Raw genomic sequence first — 13,049 nt, 5'->3', positions numbered from 1 at the left:
CAGAATGCATTATTGATTTACAGACTAGCATAGACTCAGTTGGCAAATGCCCTCCCCCATGCTATAACAGTTCTATGCTTCTAATTAAAGCCCCACCCACAGGCACCCTGATGGCCTTCTGACAGCTTCTACAGTCAGCAGACTGCTTCCAAGTTCTTGGTGATCAGAGCCAATTTGAAAGTATTGCAGAGTATGGAGTAATTTACAGGGACAAGTATTCATATAAAAAGTAGAATATCAATTAACTGACAGAAAATATTTAAAACTTTATTAATTACATTATAAGCCATTTTTCTTCATTAGAAAGGTAAGTTAAACTTGGTGAATTTAGTTACCTTTATAGGAAATCACTATGTGTACAGCAGTGGCTGGAGTGAGGTTGAGGGGTCAGGAGTGTAGTGCATCCTGATGTTACAGTGAGTTGGAGATGGAGTGAAATGTCAGAAGTGCCTGCACTTGTTCTGTTCTTCTGCATTGTTTTGCATAATTGTGGGAATCTGGAATGTGTTGAAATGAGGACTGGTTTAAGCCAGCTGTTTATCTACAGACTCGCTCATTGGCCATTCCTGGGATCTGGCCCAATGTCTCACAGCCCTTGGGTGTGTCCACAGCCCAAGGGAAGCATTGACTGGTGGCAGAATTTATTGCAAATTGCTGACTTCGAACAAGTACAAGGATTTGACACTCTGATTGTGTTTGGCAGGCCAGTTCGGGAGTAAAGTCATGGAACAAACGGTGGTTCGTGTTGGCGGATCGCTGCCTCTTCTACTACCGAGGTAATGCTCCTCTTCTGTAACTGTGCTGTCACTCTGCTACAGCCCAGCACACTTTGTGAACTCTGCCTTTGCACCTAGTAATGAGAGTCAGAAAGAAAAGGGGTGGTCAACGGGAACTTTGCTGGGATTGTCAGATTTTTGTTTTGTTTCAGGTTCTGTGGGATAAAATGCATATAACCAGTAATTAATTATTTAAATGAACGATAATTATTAAGATATTAAGTGGGCAATACTGACCTTCTGAAAGAAGTTAACTGGAGAGGTTTAATAGTAGTTTGAATGGAAAAGTGTGCAGAAGGGGTTAGATTGTCACCTATGTTGTCTACCTTTAGTTATAATACCCGAGATGATTCTGGATGCTTCAATTTTAACTTTGTTTTCTCCCACCTTTAGATAGAGCCATGGAGTTAACTCACTGATGCCTGAACAGTCAGGCACAGGGAGGGAAGGAGTACTTTAGCTGTTCTTCTCCTGCCATCTAGTATTGTACAGTGAGAGCTTGTTTTTATATGGAGTCTATAGGGTTGCAAAGTGACCGTAAGTGCTGAAGGATAGTAGTTGAGTTGTTGAACCCTAGCCTTGTGACCTTGAGCTAAAGCTTTAGTCAGAAAAGTGGAAGTGGGAAATAGTGAGAGCTGAGGACATTTAGTGAAGGAAGATAAAGAGCCTGACCTCTGCATCTGGAGGTGTGGGCAACAGTCGTGGAATAATGGAAATAAAAGGGGTTTGCGTACTTCTTGATCGACCAGTAATCAGGTCAAGTGTGATGGGTGCAAGGAGTTGCACGTCAGAATTGCTGTTTTCTTAGAATCAGATTTACTGTCAGACTTTTATGTCGTGAGATTTGTTGCTTTGTGGCAGCAGTGCAGTACAATACATAAAATATACTATAAATTACAATAAAAATATATTTAAAAAATTAAATAAGTGCAAAAAGAGAGCAAAAACAGTGAGGTAGTGTTCATGGGTTCAATGTCCATTCAGAAATCTGATGGTGGAGGGGAAGAAGATGCTCCTAAGGTATTAAGTGTATGTCTTTGGGCTCCTCTTTGATGGTAGTACTGAGAAGAGGGCATGTCCTGGGTTGTAGGGGTCTTTAATGATGGGTGCTGCCGTTTTGAGGTATCGTCTTTTGAAGATGTCCTCTTCTGCCCTTCAACTCGGACCAAGAGTGTGAAAGAGACCACAGAGTCATATCAGTAACTGTCTTCCTTTTCTCCGCATCCAGATGAGAAAGAGGAAGCAGTCCTGGCAAGCATTCCTTTGTTTAGCTTCCGAATAAGCCCTGTTCAACCCGCCGATAACATCACCCGCAAGCACGCCTTCAAGGTGACGTGATGCCCTCTCTAATCTTTCTGACAATAGTCCTTATTTTACTGTTAGTGCGTGCTGATCATTTGTGTGATAGTGCTAGTAGATACTCAATAGCGTATACCTTGGTGGCCTCGTGAATTCAAGGATTGTCCGTTACTTCCTGGCTATCCACACGTGAGCATCAGCTGCCTTGTATGAAGTTCAAGGCTAGAGGTTTCATTACAGGAGTTCTGCTGGCCACGGCCTTATCCACACACTCCCTCCTCCCATGTCAGCTGGCAAGTGTGCAGACTCCTTTCTGACAGACAATTTATACAATTCCTTTACCTTTTGGCTAATAAACAGAAGTGTTCAAAGAAAAGTGGGTTGAAAAGAAAGCACAGTTATTTAATTGTGCTTGTGATTGTTCTCCTGGGTTTTGGTCTTGGCACTGAACTGGATGTTAATCTTCAATCCCCAGAGGCTCTCAGGGAGTTGGCAAATCTGTGCTGTGAATACACGGCAATAAATACACTTGTGGATCTGTGCCTGTCTACACTCCTATTACTGCAGAAACGGTCCCTTTCCTGTTTGAATACTAAACACCAAACCACTGGTGTGAAAACTCGAGAGACTGCGGCAGCAACCTGCTGGGAGATCTCAGCCGATCAAACAGCATCTGTGGGGGAGGAAAGTCTAGATCTTTGGGTTCAGACCCTGCATCAGGATGGAGAAACGAGACAGCTAGCATAAAGGGGAGAGGAGGACAGGTGAGAGATTGGCCCGATGTGCATTGAGGAGTGGAGTAGGGAACGGGAGAGGTGGATTTGGAAGACAAGAGGCTGGTCGATGACAGATGGAAACAGAAAAGAAAAGTTATTTTCCTGTTCATATGTGAATATCTTTAGGTTAAGGAGGGAATGGTCCATGTTTAGGGACATCTCTGGGCTCATTAAACCACTAAACAAGAGTCCAGGATCTCATGAAATTTACAGGGTTTAACCACACTTCCTACTTAGGAAATTAACACACCGATTTGCTCTTTCAGTTGAAATGCTCACAGTGAAATGGGCACTCTTGTCTTCATTCTGTTCAAAATTCCCTTTTCTGTCCACAAAATATTTTATTTTTGTCACCTTTCCATGGCATATTGCACAATTAACTGTAGTGTGGTAAAGCGACGAAGATGAGAATGTTCCAGGGTACCAGCAATAACATCTCCTCTTTCAAGAGTTGATAGTTGGGGTTTAGATAACTCCCTCGGACTGAGAGTTTCCAGGTTAAGACAATAAGACAATTCAGCTCATTGAGTCTGCTCTGCCACTTGACCATGACTGATTTCTTTTTCCCCTCAACCCCATTCTCCTGCTTTCTCCCCATAACCTTTGATGCCCTTACTAATCAAGAACCTATCAACCTATCAATACCTATTTACTTGCCCTCCACACCCATCTATGGCAATGAATTCCAAAGATTCACCACCTTCTGGCTAAAGAAATTCCTCCTCACCTTTGTTCTAAAGGGTGATGAATCTGTGGAATTTATTACCACAGATGTCTGTGGAAGCCAAGTTATCGGATATATTTAAAGCAGAGGTTGATAGTTTCTTGATTAGTAAGGACGTCAAAGGTTATGGTGAGAAGACAGGAGAATGTGGTTAAGAGGGAAACTGACTCAGCCATGACTGAACGGCGGAGCAGATTCGATGGGCCAATTGACCTAATTCTGCTCCTATGTCTTATGGTTTTATAGATATCCTGTTATTCTGAGGCTGTGTTAAGGGGAAGATGGGTGAATGAACTATGGAGAAGCAGACAGGTATACTGTATGTGCAGGTGGAACAAACCTTCTGTAATGCATGGCCTCCAGAAGAGAGAACTTTCCATTCTGTAGCCAGGTGTTTACAAAGTCCCCTTGAACCCTGCCATAAAATCCATCAGTTGATCAATTTCCCACTTAGAATGTACGTGATTCAGTAGCACAGTGACTATCCTACATACTCGAGCTTTTCATCCAGGTGGCTTGTTATGTGCTTACAAACTCGACATGATTCATCCAGCTATTTGGTTTAGTGTTTGTTGGAGCTAGATTTGTACACTTTGCCTGTTTCAATGTGAAGTGCCTTTGCTTCCAAGATACTTCACTTACTAACACATCACTTTGGGGATAGAAATGCAAGTGTCCTCCACTAAAGCTATTTGTAGGATTCTAATTAGTCACAACTAAGATGACCATTTATGGTAGTCACCATTCCAGTTGAGAAATGGGTCCATTAGCTGTAACCATATTCACATAAGGGTGTGAGGCCTCCAGAGCTGGTTTCAGATTTGATTTGCACATAAATGAGTCTTTACTTAAGTCATCAAGGCATTGCTTTGGCCAACTGGGCCAAAGTGAGTGTTATTGCCTTTAGTTACTGAGTTTGGAAAGTGCCATGGGGTCCTAGAGCACTGCTGCCCAGTAACAGGCCCTTCAGCCCATCTAGACACGGTCAACCTGTTCTTCTGTCTTGTCTCATCCACCTACACAGGGATAATATCCTTCTAAACTCTTCCCATCCATGTATCTATCCAGAGTTGTCTTGAATGCTACAATCAAACCTTTATCTGCCACTTCCACTGGCCGCTTATTCCACACTTGCACCACCTTCTGAGTGAACAAGATCCTCTCAAATCCCTCCTGAAATATTTCATCTTTTATGTAGAAACTATGACCCCTAGTTCTGATTTCACCCAACCTTGGTGGAAAAAGCCTGCTTGCGTTTACCCTGCCTATACCCCTCATAATTTTGTATACTTCTATCAAATTCCCCTAATTCTACTATGCTCTAGGGAACAAAAACGTAGTCTATTCAACCTTATCTCATGTCCTGAAGTTCCAACGAAATCCTTGTAAATTTTCCCTGCAGTCTTTCTAGTTTATTGATATCTTTCCTGTAGGTAGGCAATCAAAGTGTTGAGTGGTTGGATGAGAATAGTTTGGCAGCTCTGTGGGCTTGGGGTGTTCTGCATGGTGAACTTGGCACTATCCCACATAAACAATCTTCAGTTCTACAGCCAAGTGTTTACAAAATCAGTATTGCAGAGTCTCCTTGAACCCTGTCAAAAATTCCCTCTATTGATCAAATTCCCGTTTACAATTTGCCTGATTCAGCAGCACAGTGACTATGTTACAGTACACGTCCCCAGAAGTCTGGACTATTGATCCATAGAATTCAATTCCCACCACAGAAGTGAAGAAAATGAAATTCAATTAGTTAAATAAAATTTCTGGAACTATTTAACACACACAAAATGCTGGATGAACCTAGCAGGTCAGGCAGCATTTACGTGAATGAATAAACAGTTGGTGTTTCCAGCCAAGACCCTTCATCAGGACTGGAAAGGAAGAGAGAAGAAGCCAGGATAAAAAGGTGTGGAAGGGGAAAGAGTACAACTAGCTCTTGATAGGTGAGGCCAGGCGAGGGGACAAGTTGGGTAGGTGTGGGAGGGGAGACGAAATGGAAATCTGGGATGCGATAGATGGAAAAGGTGAAGGTCTTAAGAAGAAGGAATGTGATTGGAGAGTGAACCATGGAGAAATGGAAGGAGAAGGGGTACTGGAGGAAGGTGATAGGCAGATGACAGGAGCCAAAATGGGAATTGAAAAGGGCGAAAAGGGGAAGGGGGGAGAAGTTACCAGAAGTTGGAGAAATCGATGCTCATTCTGGCTAGTTGGAGGCTACACTGATGGAATATGAGGTGTTATTCCTCCAACCTGAGAGTGGCCTCATTGTGGCAGTGGAAGAAGCCATGGATGAGATGAGCGAGGAACTATTTCATTTGCTGTAATAGTCTTGGAGGTGTCTGAGCACTCTGATGCAAACAGATCGTCATTTAAAAAAAAAGCTAACTAATGTCTACCAGAGAAGCAAGTCTGGCTCCCTTGCTTAATCCAGTCTAAGTGAGACTGCAGACCCACACTGTGAAGTGGTTGACTGTTAACTGCACCTCGGGCACTAAATTCAGGAGATGGGCAATTATGTTAAGTTTGCTGTCATGTAAACAATTGTGGCAAGGTGCAAGCAGAATTTAAAAATTTCATGCGGTAGCATCATGGGCATGTAGGTATCGACAGATTAAATTACGTTAGAGAGTGGGGGGGGGGGTAAAAATCCTGGTGTAAAGAAACACAGTCAGAACACAAGTCCATGGTGGTGCAACAGGTGGTCTGTGGTGCTCTGTTGCTGAGGTAGGATTAGGGTTCTGAAGGTCAGTTCAAGAACCCAGTAGATGTAGGAAAAAAGGTTTTTCCTGAAACCTGGTGGAGTGGCAGGAAGAAGAAGATGTGGCCTAGACAGTGAAATCCTTGCTGACACATGCTGCCTTCTTGTGGAAGCACCTCTTGTAGACATTGGGGAGGGCTGTGCCAGTGAGGGACCGGGCTGTTGCCACTACTCTCACGTCCTCTGAACGATAAATGTAAGCTGTTAGAAGATAATGTCACTGGCGTTGCTGATCCTTCCCTAGGAACTGAAAATTAATCTTCAGGTTGTGCTAAGATGATCAGAGAGCTGAGTAAAATTTCCTTTCTCTTTGAACACTTCTATTTATTGAAGATGACAATGCAGCAGAAAGACTGCCTTAATAATAATCAAAGTTAATCCATGTGTTACAGATCTTCCTGATTAGGCATGTTGAGGGTGAACCAATGTGATGACTGTGTGGTGGTTCAAAAGTGTAGGTTTGGTCATGCCAAGAGATCATGTGATGAAATATCCAGGAATGCAACCAAGCAGAGCTGAGAATCTAAGATTTCCAATGTGATTGTGGGAGATATGATCCTTCTCTGCAAAGACCACGTATCTCAGAGATCACTACTTGACTGTTAAGTTTAGTGTTGTTTCTCAATCTATTGTCCATGTCTTATTTGTCATCTGTTTCAATGTCTTAAGTTGGTTTTTGTCTTTGTTTCCTTCATCAATCACAAAGTGGCACCACATCTGAACATATCTAATTTCCTTAACTTTGTACTGAAAATTCAAAATATAGGGGAAGGTGGGCAATTCAATCTCCTCCTCCCTTTGAAAACTAGGTTTCCAGCAGGTCAGCTGATGAACCAGTGACCTTCAGGTGCACCAATCATACAAGCACACCTTTGAGTTTTTTCTCTGGAAACAGCAGCCATTTTGCGATATTGAACCACATCACCTTGCTTTTTACAATATGGCCTAATTAATAGATGCCAGTTCCTGATCAATACAATCCCGCTTGCTGCATTGCTTTGCTTTTCATAATTTTTCAGGCTTGTCTGAAAGCTTGGCGGCTGATTAATTGTGACAATTTGTTTATTTATCGGGTAGGCCCTTGTGGCCCTTCAAGCCGCACCACCCAGGAAACCCCCAAATTAATGCTATGCTAATCATGGGACAGTTCCCAGTGACCAATTAACCTACCAATTGGTACATCTTTCGACTGTGGGAGGAAATCGGAGCACCTGGAGAAAATCCATGCAGTCACGGTGAGAACATACAAACTCCTTACAGACAGCGGTGAGAATTGAACCCGGGTTGCCCGTACTGTAAAGTGTTGTGCTGACCACTATGTTAGTGTTGGACTCTCCCCAGCATTTCCCCTCACAGGGGGTCTTTGGCTTATTTTAAACACTTGTCCCTGTATTTTCTTTAAAAAGAAAATATGCCCTGAGAAACTCCCTGTTAAAACATGGAGGTTTAGCGTGCCATTTATTTGTCAATATATGGGAGAGATCTAGATCTCCAGAAATACTTAACATACAATCATTAGTCTATCTGTGTGGCCACTGATCAGGGAAATGGAATGCACTCCAGACCTTTGCACTTTGAGTCACTGTAGATATAGAGCAAGGAATGTTGTGAAATAAAGTGGGCCGTAGAGATTTGAAACAAAAAATAGGCAATGTGAACTGATGTCAAAACACCAATCAAATCTCGTAACTATAAATGACTCTCTCAGTTTATTTATCTTAACCCTGCAATCTGGTAATTCACACCATGTGTGTGCAAATGTATTGGAATCCATTGGTTTGGATTGCAGGCTGTAATTGGCTCCTGGGCATTCATTAACCTACATATTAAGACCTTGGATTAGATTCCAGTCTTTAACCTGTTCTTTGTTATCTATTATTCTATATGAAACACTCTGATCTTCTTGACTAAATTCTAAATTACAGTGCAAATGCATTCTTCTTTAAGTGACTTAGTGTTGATAAAACATTCTGTGGATTACACATGAGCTTGCCAAAGTTATTGTCCCTGCACAGGAACCCTGGAGTAATGCCCTCCTCTGGTTTCTTACCTCACATCTCAACCCTTCCACCCTTGAGGGATAGGCAGACATGGGTCAGCATCTGCAAGAGAGGGGAAAAAGAGTAAGGCATTTCTTCAGAGCCGCCTTTTTCTCAGTGATGTGGAGAAGAAAAGGGTTTCCATGTATTTTTTTTAGATTTGTGAGTCTAAACTTCTGTCAAGAGTGTAATTTTGAAACCTATTCAAAAGTATCTCCCATCTGCCTAAAAATACATCTTGGGGGTTGGGTTATAGAACAGTACCGCCTAGTAAAGGCCCTTTGGCTCATGATGTTGTGCTGACCCTATCACCTGATCCAAGATCAATCTGATCCTTCCCTCCCACATAGCGCTCCATCTTTTCTTTCATTCCTGTGCCTATCGAAGAGTCTCTTAAATGTCCCTAATGCCACCACTCCAGACAGCATGTTTCATGCATCCACCACTGTCTGTGTAAAAGAAAAAAAGCAACCCTGCCTCTGACATCCCTCACTATATTTTCCTCCCGACACCTTGAAGCTCTATCCCATGTATTAGCCATTTCCATCCCAGGGAAAAGGTCTCTGGCTGTCCACTTGATCTACGCCTCTTATCATCTTGTACACCTCTTTCAAATCACCTCTCATCATTCCTACTCTCTGAAGTGAAAAGTCCTAGCTCGCTCAACCTATCCTCATAAGCCTTCCAGATAGCGTCTTGGTAAATCTTCTCTGCACCCTCTCTAAAGCTTCTGCATCTATCCTATTATGCCAAGGTACAATTGGTCACTATCCATTGAACGTAGGAATATATTCACGAGGCTGAGTTGCCTACTTCTGTTCCTGTGTCCACTTGCCCACGTACATCCATGATGCAAATACACAGAGGCTGTCATGGAAGGGCAGAGATCTTATCATTTCCCCAGTTTTTCTTCAAACTAATTTTTCAATTTAGCTCAGTCCTTTGATCTATTGAAGCCCAATATGCTGTGGTTTAAAGTTAAGCATTTTCATCTACACTTGCCTGTCGACTGTCAATAGAAGTAGTTGAACAAAACATGGACTATAGAGATAGACACTAACACACTAATCCTGGGTGACAATGATATGCTGTCTGTCTATTGTGTGTATGTGTCTGTCTGTAGCTATGTACTTGTGTGGTGTTTGTGTCAGAGGTGTTTTGTTTTCCTTGTTTGTGAGGAGACTGTCTGTGTACTGTGTGGCAAAGTTGTTTTGCAAGAATGTGGCCACAATCTCATTGCATGGAGGAGATCTGCAACATGGTCTCCTGAACTGTGGTGAAGATGGAATTGGCCTCACAAGTGAAGTGAAGGGATCTAAACCAAAATGTTAAATGTCCGGAATCTGCGCAGTAGAAATACAAACACTTCCATATCTGGGAGAGGTCAAGGGTGAAGACTCTTCCTTTCATAGATCCAGACATCGAACTTCCATCTGAACTCCTTCTTGCAAAAGCTCACAGTCTCATTCTCTCTTTGAGAGGTAAAACCTAATTTTCAATCGTGAAGAAATTACTGTTTTGGAGAATCTGAACCATAACCTGAAGAGTTGTGATATAACCCAAGGGTTAACTGTGAGTCACTGAAACAGGTTCTTTGGCCCATCTAGTCTGTTCTGAACCATTATTCTGCCTAGTCTAATTGACCTGCACCTAGACCATAAGCTTCCAGACCCCTACTGTCCATGTGTATCCAGATTTCACTGAAGTGCCAATTCAGTCTCTCGAACAACGTGCTCATTCTCTGTAGCCCCCTTAAAACCAGTGACTAGGTGGGCTCTCAGAGGTGAGAGTGGATGATAGGTGAGAAGTAGTGATTCTCCTAACCTGATAATTCATAGTTTTATATTTGAGTAGGACAGAAGTAGCAAGATTGGAGCAATTGGGTTCACACCTGCGTGCTTTTGGCCAACTTAAGGCTCCTGGATGCTTCTCCTGTGACACCTCGACAATCATTCAGGGATTTGGTATCTTCCAGTAGTTGGAATAGACTTAGTCCAAGCAAGGATTTAATATGAACCTAGTGCACTGTCTGCAATTAATCGACCCCCAACCATTTGTTTCTAAAGACAACATCAAAAGATTTCTTAGCACCCAACTGAACCAGGCCCGTGTCATAGGTGTGACTGTAGAAAAGCTCTCCAGTGGCTGGAAACCCTGTTTGTGTTCTGGAAGGTGTGTCTGGTCTTTGAGTGCAAGATGACTGTGTGCTTCGAAGGCTTAACAAAGTTCTTGCCCAGTCTTCCTTCTCATCTTATTTTTCTCACCCATTTTACCTTCGGTTCTCATTTTCTCCCACAAACCCCTTCCTTCTCGAATCTTTTCTCCTCCACCTTCAAACCATCTTGTTCCTTCCTCCTCTCCTTCTCCTTCCCAAATACTCTCCAATCCTGTTTCTCCCCAACCTCGACTCATTTCTCTCACGCTGTCTCATATCCTGCTTTCCCCTACTCTCCCCTCAAATCCTCTAACTTCAGCCTCACCAGTTCTATCCCCTCACCACCGATGCCCCACCCTCCACTTTTTATTTGGACTTTCTCCAAGCCATTGGTTATGAGAGGAAGACACCTTTCTGGTGCAGTGTGTTTGATGTGTGACGTCAGGTGTTCAGAACCATACAGAAGAATTCACTTGGGCACGTCTTTCTTGAAGCAGACGATCGTTTCATGGGATTCAAGAGAGAATGGGTAATTCATAACAGTGGCATTGTATTATCAATCCCCAATAACTCACGGCACCAACTGTGTGCCAAGTGCATTTTATTTCTGAAATAAATACCCACAGACTTTGAACCAATCACTCATGCTTCTGGCTGTCTTTAGAATATTTTACAGGGTTTGCATTCATTTTATTTAATATCACCTCTCCACCCCAGCAAACACTCACTCATCTTGGCTTTACATGAATCACCTGTAATACAGAATTCCAAACAAAACCTGACAGGCTTGTCAACACTCAAGGACTTTAAAATTAATCTGCAGCACAATGCAGCAGGTCATAGCCAAATTCTAATCCATTAACCCAAATCCTCAGTTTGGTCGTAGAATGAATGAGGATAAATCGCAGTTTGAAGTGGTTGGAGATGAGATGCCATGTGACGAAGCCTCCAGGAAAATGCCCAATGAGAGCCAATAGCCCTGGTTTCCTAGCAACCAGCCTTCAGAGATGAAAGCTCTCAGCCTGGTATCAGCTGGTGATGGGGAGCATGGTGGTAAAAGGGAGAAAATAACCTTTATAAGAAAAATAGCTCATTGTTTTTTCAAAACATGCTATATATTAATTAAATTGTACCCTGAGTACTAAAAAGCTTGGGGATTAAAAAAAAAAGAAACATTGCTCCAGTCTTGTCTAGCCTGTCAGTGTAGTAATTCTTGACGCTAAGCTTTGGTGGTTGACCTGATGTTTTATCTTTTCCCCTTCCGGATGAGGACCCCCTGCACCAGAAGCGTCTGCATTGATGCTGTCTTGAATTTCTACAAGAGTTCAGCTAGGTACAGTTTACTGTTCTTTCAATAAACTGGGGTGAAAACAAATAGACATACCTCTCAAGTCATGACAAAACACAGACGCTGTCCTCCAAAACCAGCAGAAGGTTGTCGTGCACAGCATTCCAGAACCGAAACAGAAATTGCTGGTGATACTCGGCAAATCCAGCAGCATCTGAGGAGACAGAGAAACAATGTTAATGTTGCAGAGTCTACAACTGTAGAGCAGGGGTACTCAATCTTTTTTATGCCATGGGCCAATATCGTTAAGCAAGGTGTCCATGGACCTCATGTTGGGAACCACTGTAGTAAATGCTTAATGTCCCGTTGATACGTTTTCAGTAAAATTCAGGCCAAAGGGATTGTGTCCTTCACAATCTTCTGAATTAACTATTAGGCACCCAAGTTCATTGGAATGTTTCTGAATCCAATTGCCAGCCACCACTTGTTCCAACACTATTTTAGACCCTCCAGACCAGGGGTTCCCAACTTTTTTTATGCCATGGACCCTTACCAGTAACCAAGGGGTCCATGGACTCCAGCTTGGGAACCCTTGCTCTAGACCATAGGACTGATACTTGAATAAAACAATCTTCATAAGAGTCACTGATGTTATATTCCTATTGGCTTTTGTTGCAGTGCTGGATAACTGTTTGGTGATCCAACTCCAGCCTGTTCTGTTTAGACCTCAACTGTAACAGATTTATATTGCACCCTTAACAAAGAAAAAAAGTCCCAACAATCTTCATGGAGTGTTACAAAAGAGCATTTGACTTGAGCTCCATAAAGCAATTCAAGCAGATGACTTGGACATAGAAAATTCCTGAGCCTGTAGGCTTTGACAGTTGAAGGGTTGGCATCTAATAGTGGGAGGGGCAAATTCAGGAATGAAAGCAGAAAATGCACAGGATATTGAACAGATCAAGTAGCATCATTGGAGAGGCACCAAATTAATTCTGCTGGTGTGTGGCACCTCATCAGAACTGCTTTAGCATAAGCTCCTCAGTATCCCCTGTATATTTATTTCCAGTTTCCAGTGTGAACAGGTTTTTGTTCACTTTTGAATTAAATTCAGGGACACTTCAGTTAGAAATGGATGAGAAGGAATAACTTAGAATGAAGCGGAGCTGGAGGGAATTAGGGAGGAGAAGGAATGAGGCCAGCAATTGAACTGCAAGAGAGAGCAAGGTGCCGC

General features: G+C 42.6%; 1 protein-coding gene across 27 annotated transcripts in view; it reads left to right on the top strand.

Annotated features, from left to right (window-relative positions):
* Positions 1–13,049, top strand: part of plekha6 (pleckstrin homology domain containing, family A member 6) — a 338,778-nt gene that overhangs the window by 258,192 nt on the left and 67,537 nt on the right. For all 27 annotated transcript variants that reach the window (XM_063065330.1, XM_063065326.1, XM_063065332.1 and 24 more), the window contains 2 exons: positions 704–776; positions 2,005–2,105. In XM_063065330.1, coding sequence (XP_062921400.1) covers positions 704–776; positions 2,005–2,105 — 174 coding nt within the window. The remainder of the gene's footprint in view (positions 1–703; positions 777–2,004; positions 2,106–13,049) is intronic.

Source organism: Mobula hypostoma, chromosome 13 (assembly GCF_963921235.1).
Source record: "Mobula hypostoma chromosome 13, sMobHyp1.1, whole genome shotgun sequence".
In the NCBI taxonomy this organism is placed as follows: Eukaryota; Metazoa; Chordata; class Chondrichthyes; order Myliobatiformes; family Myliobatidae; genus Mobula; species Mobula hypostoma.
This window is presented reverse-complemented; position numbering and strand designations above follow the sequence as displayed.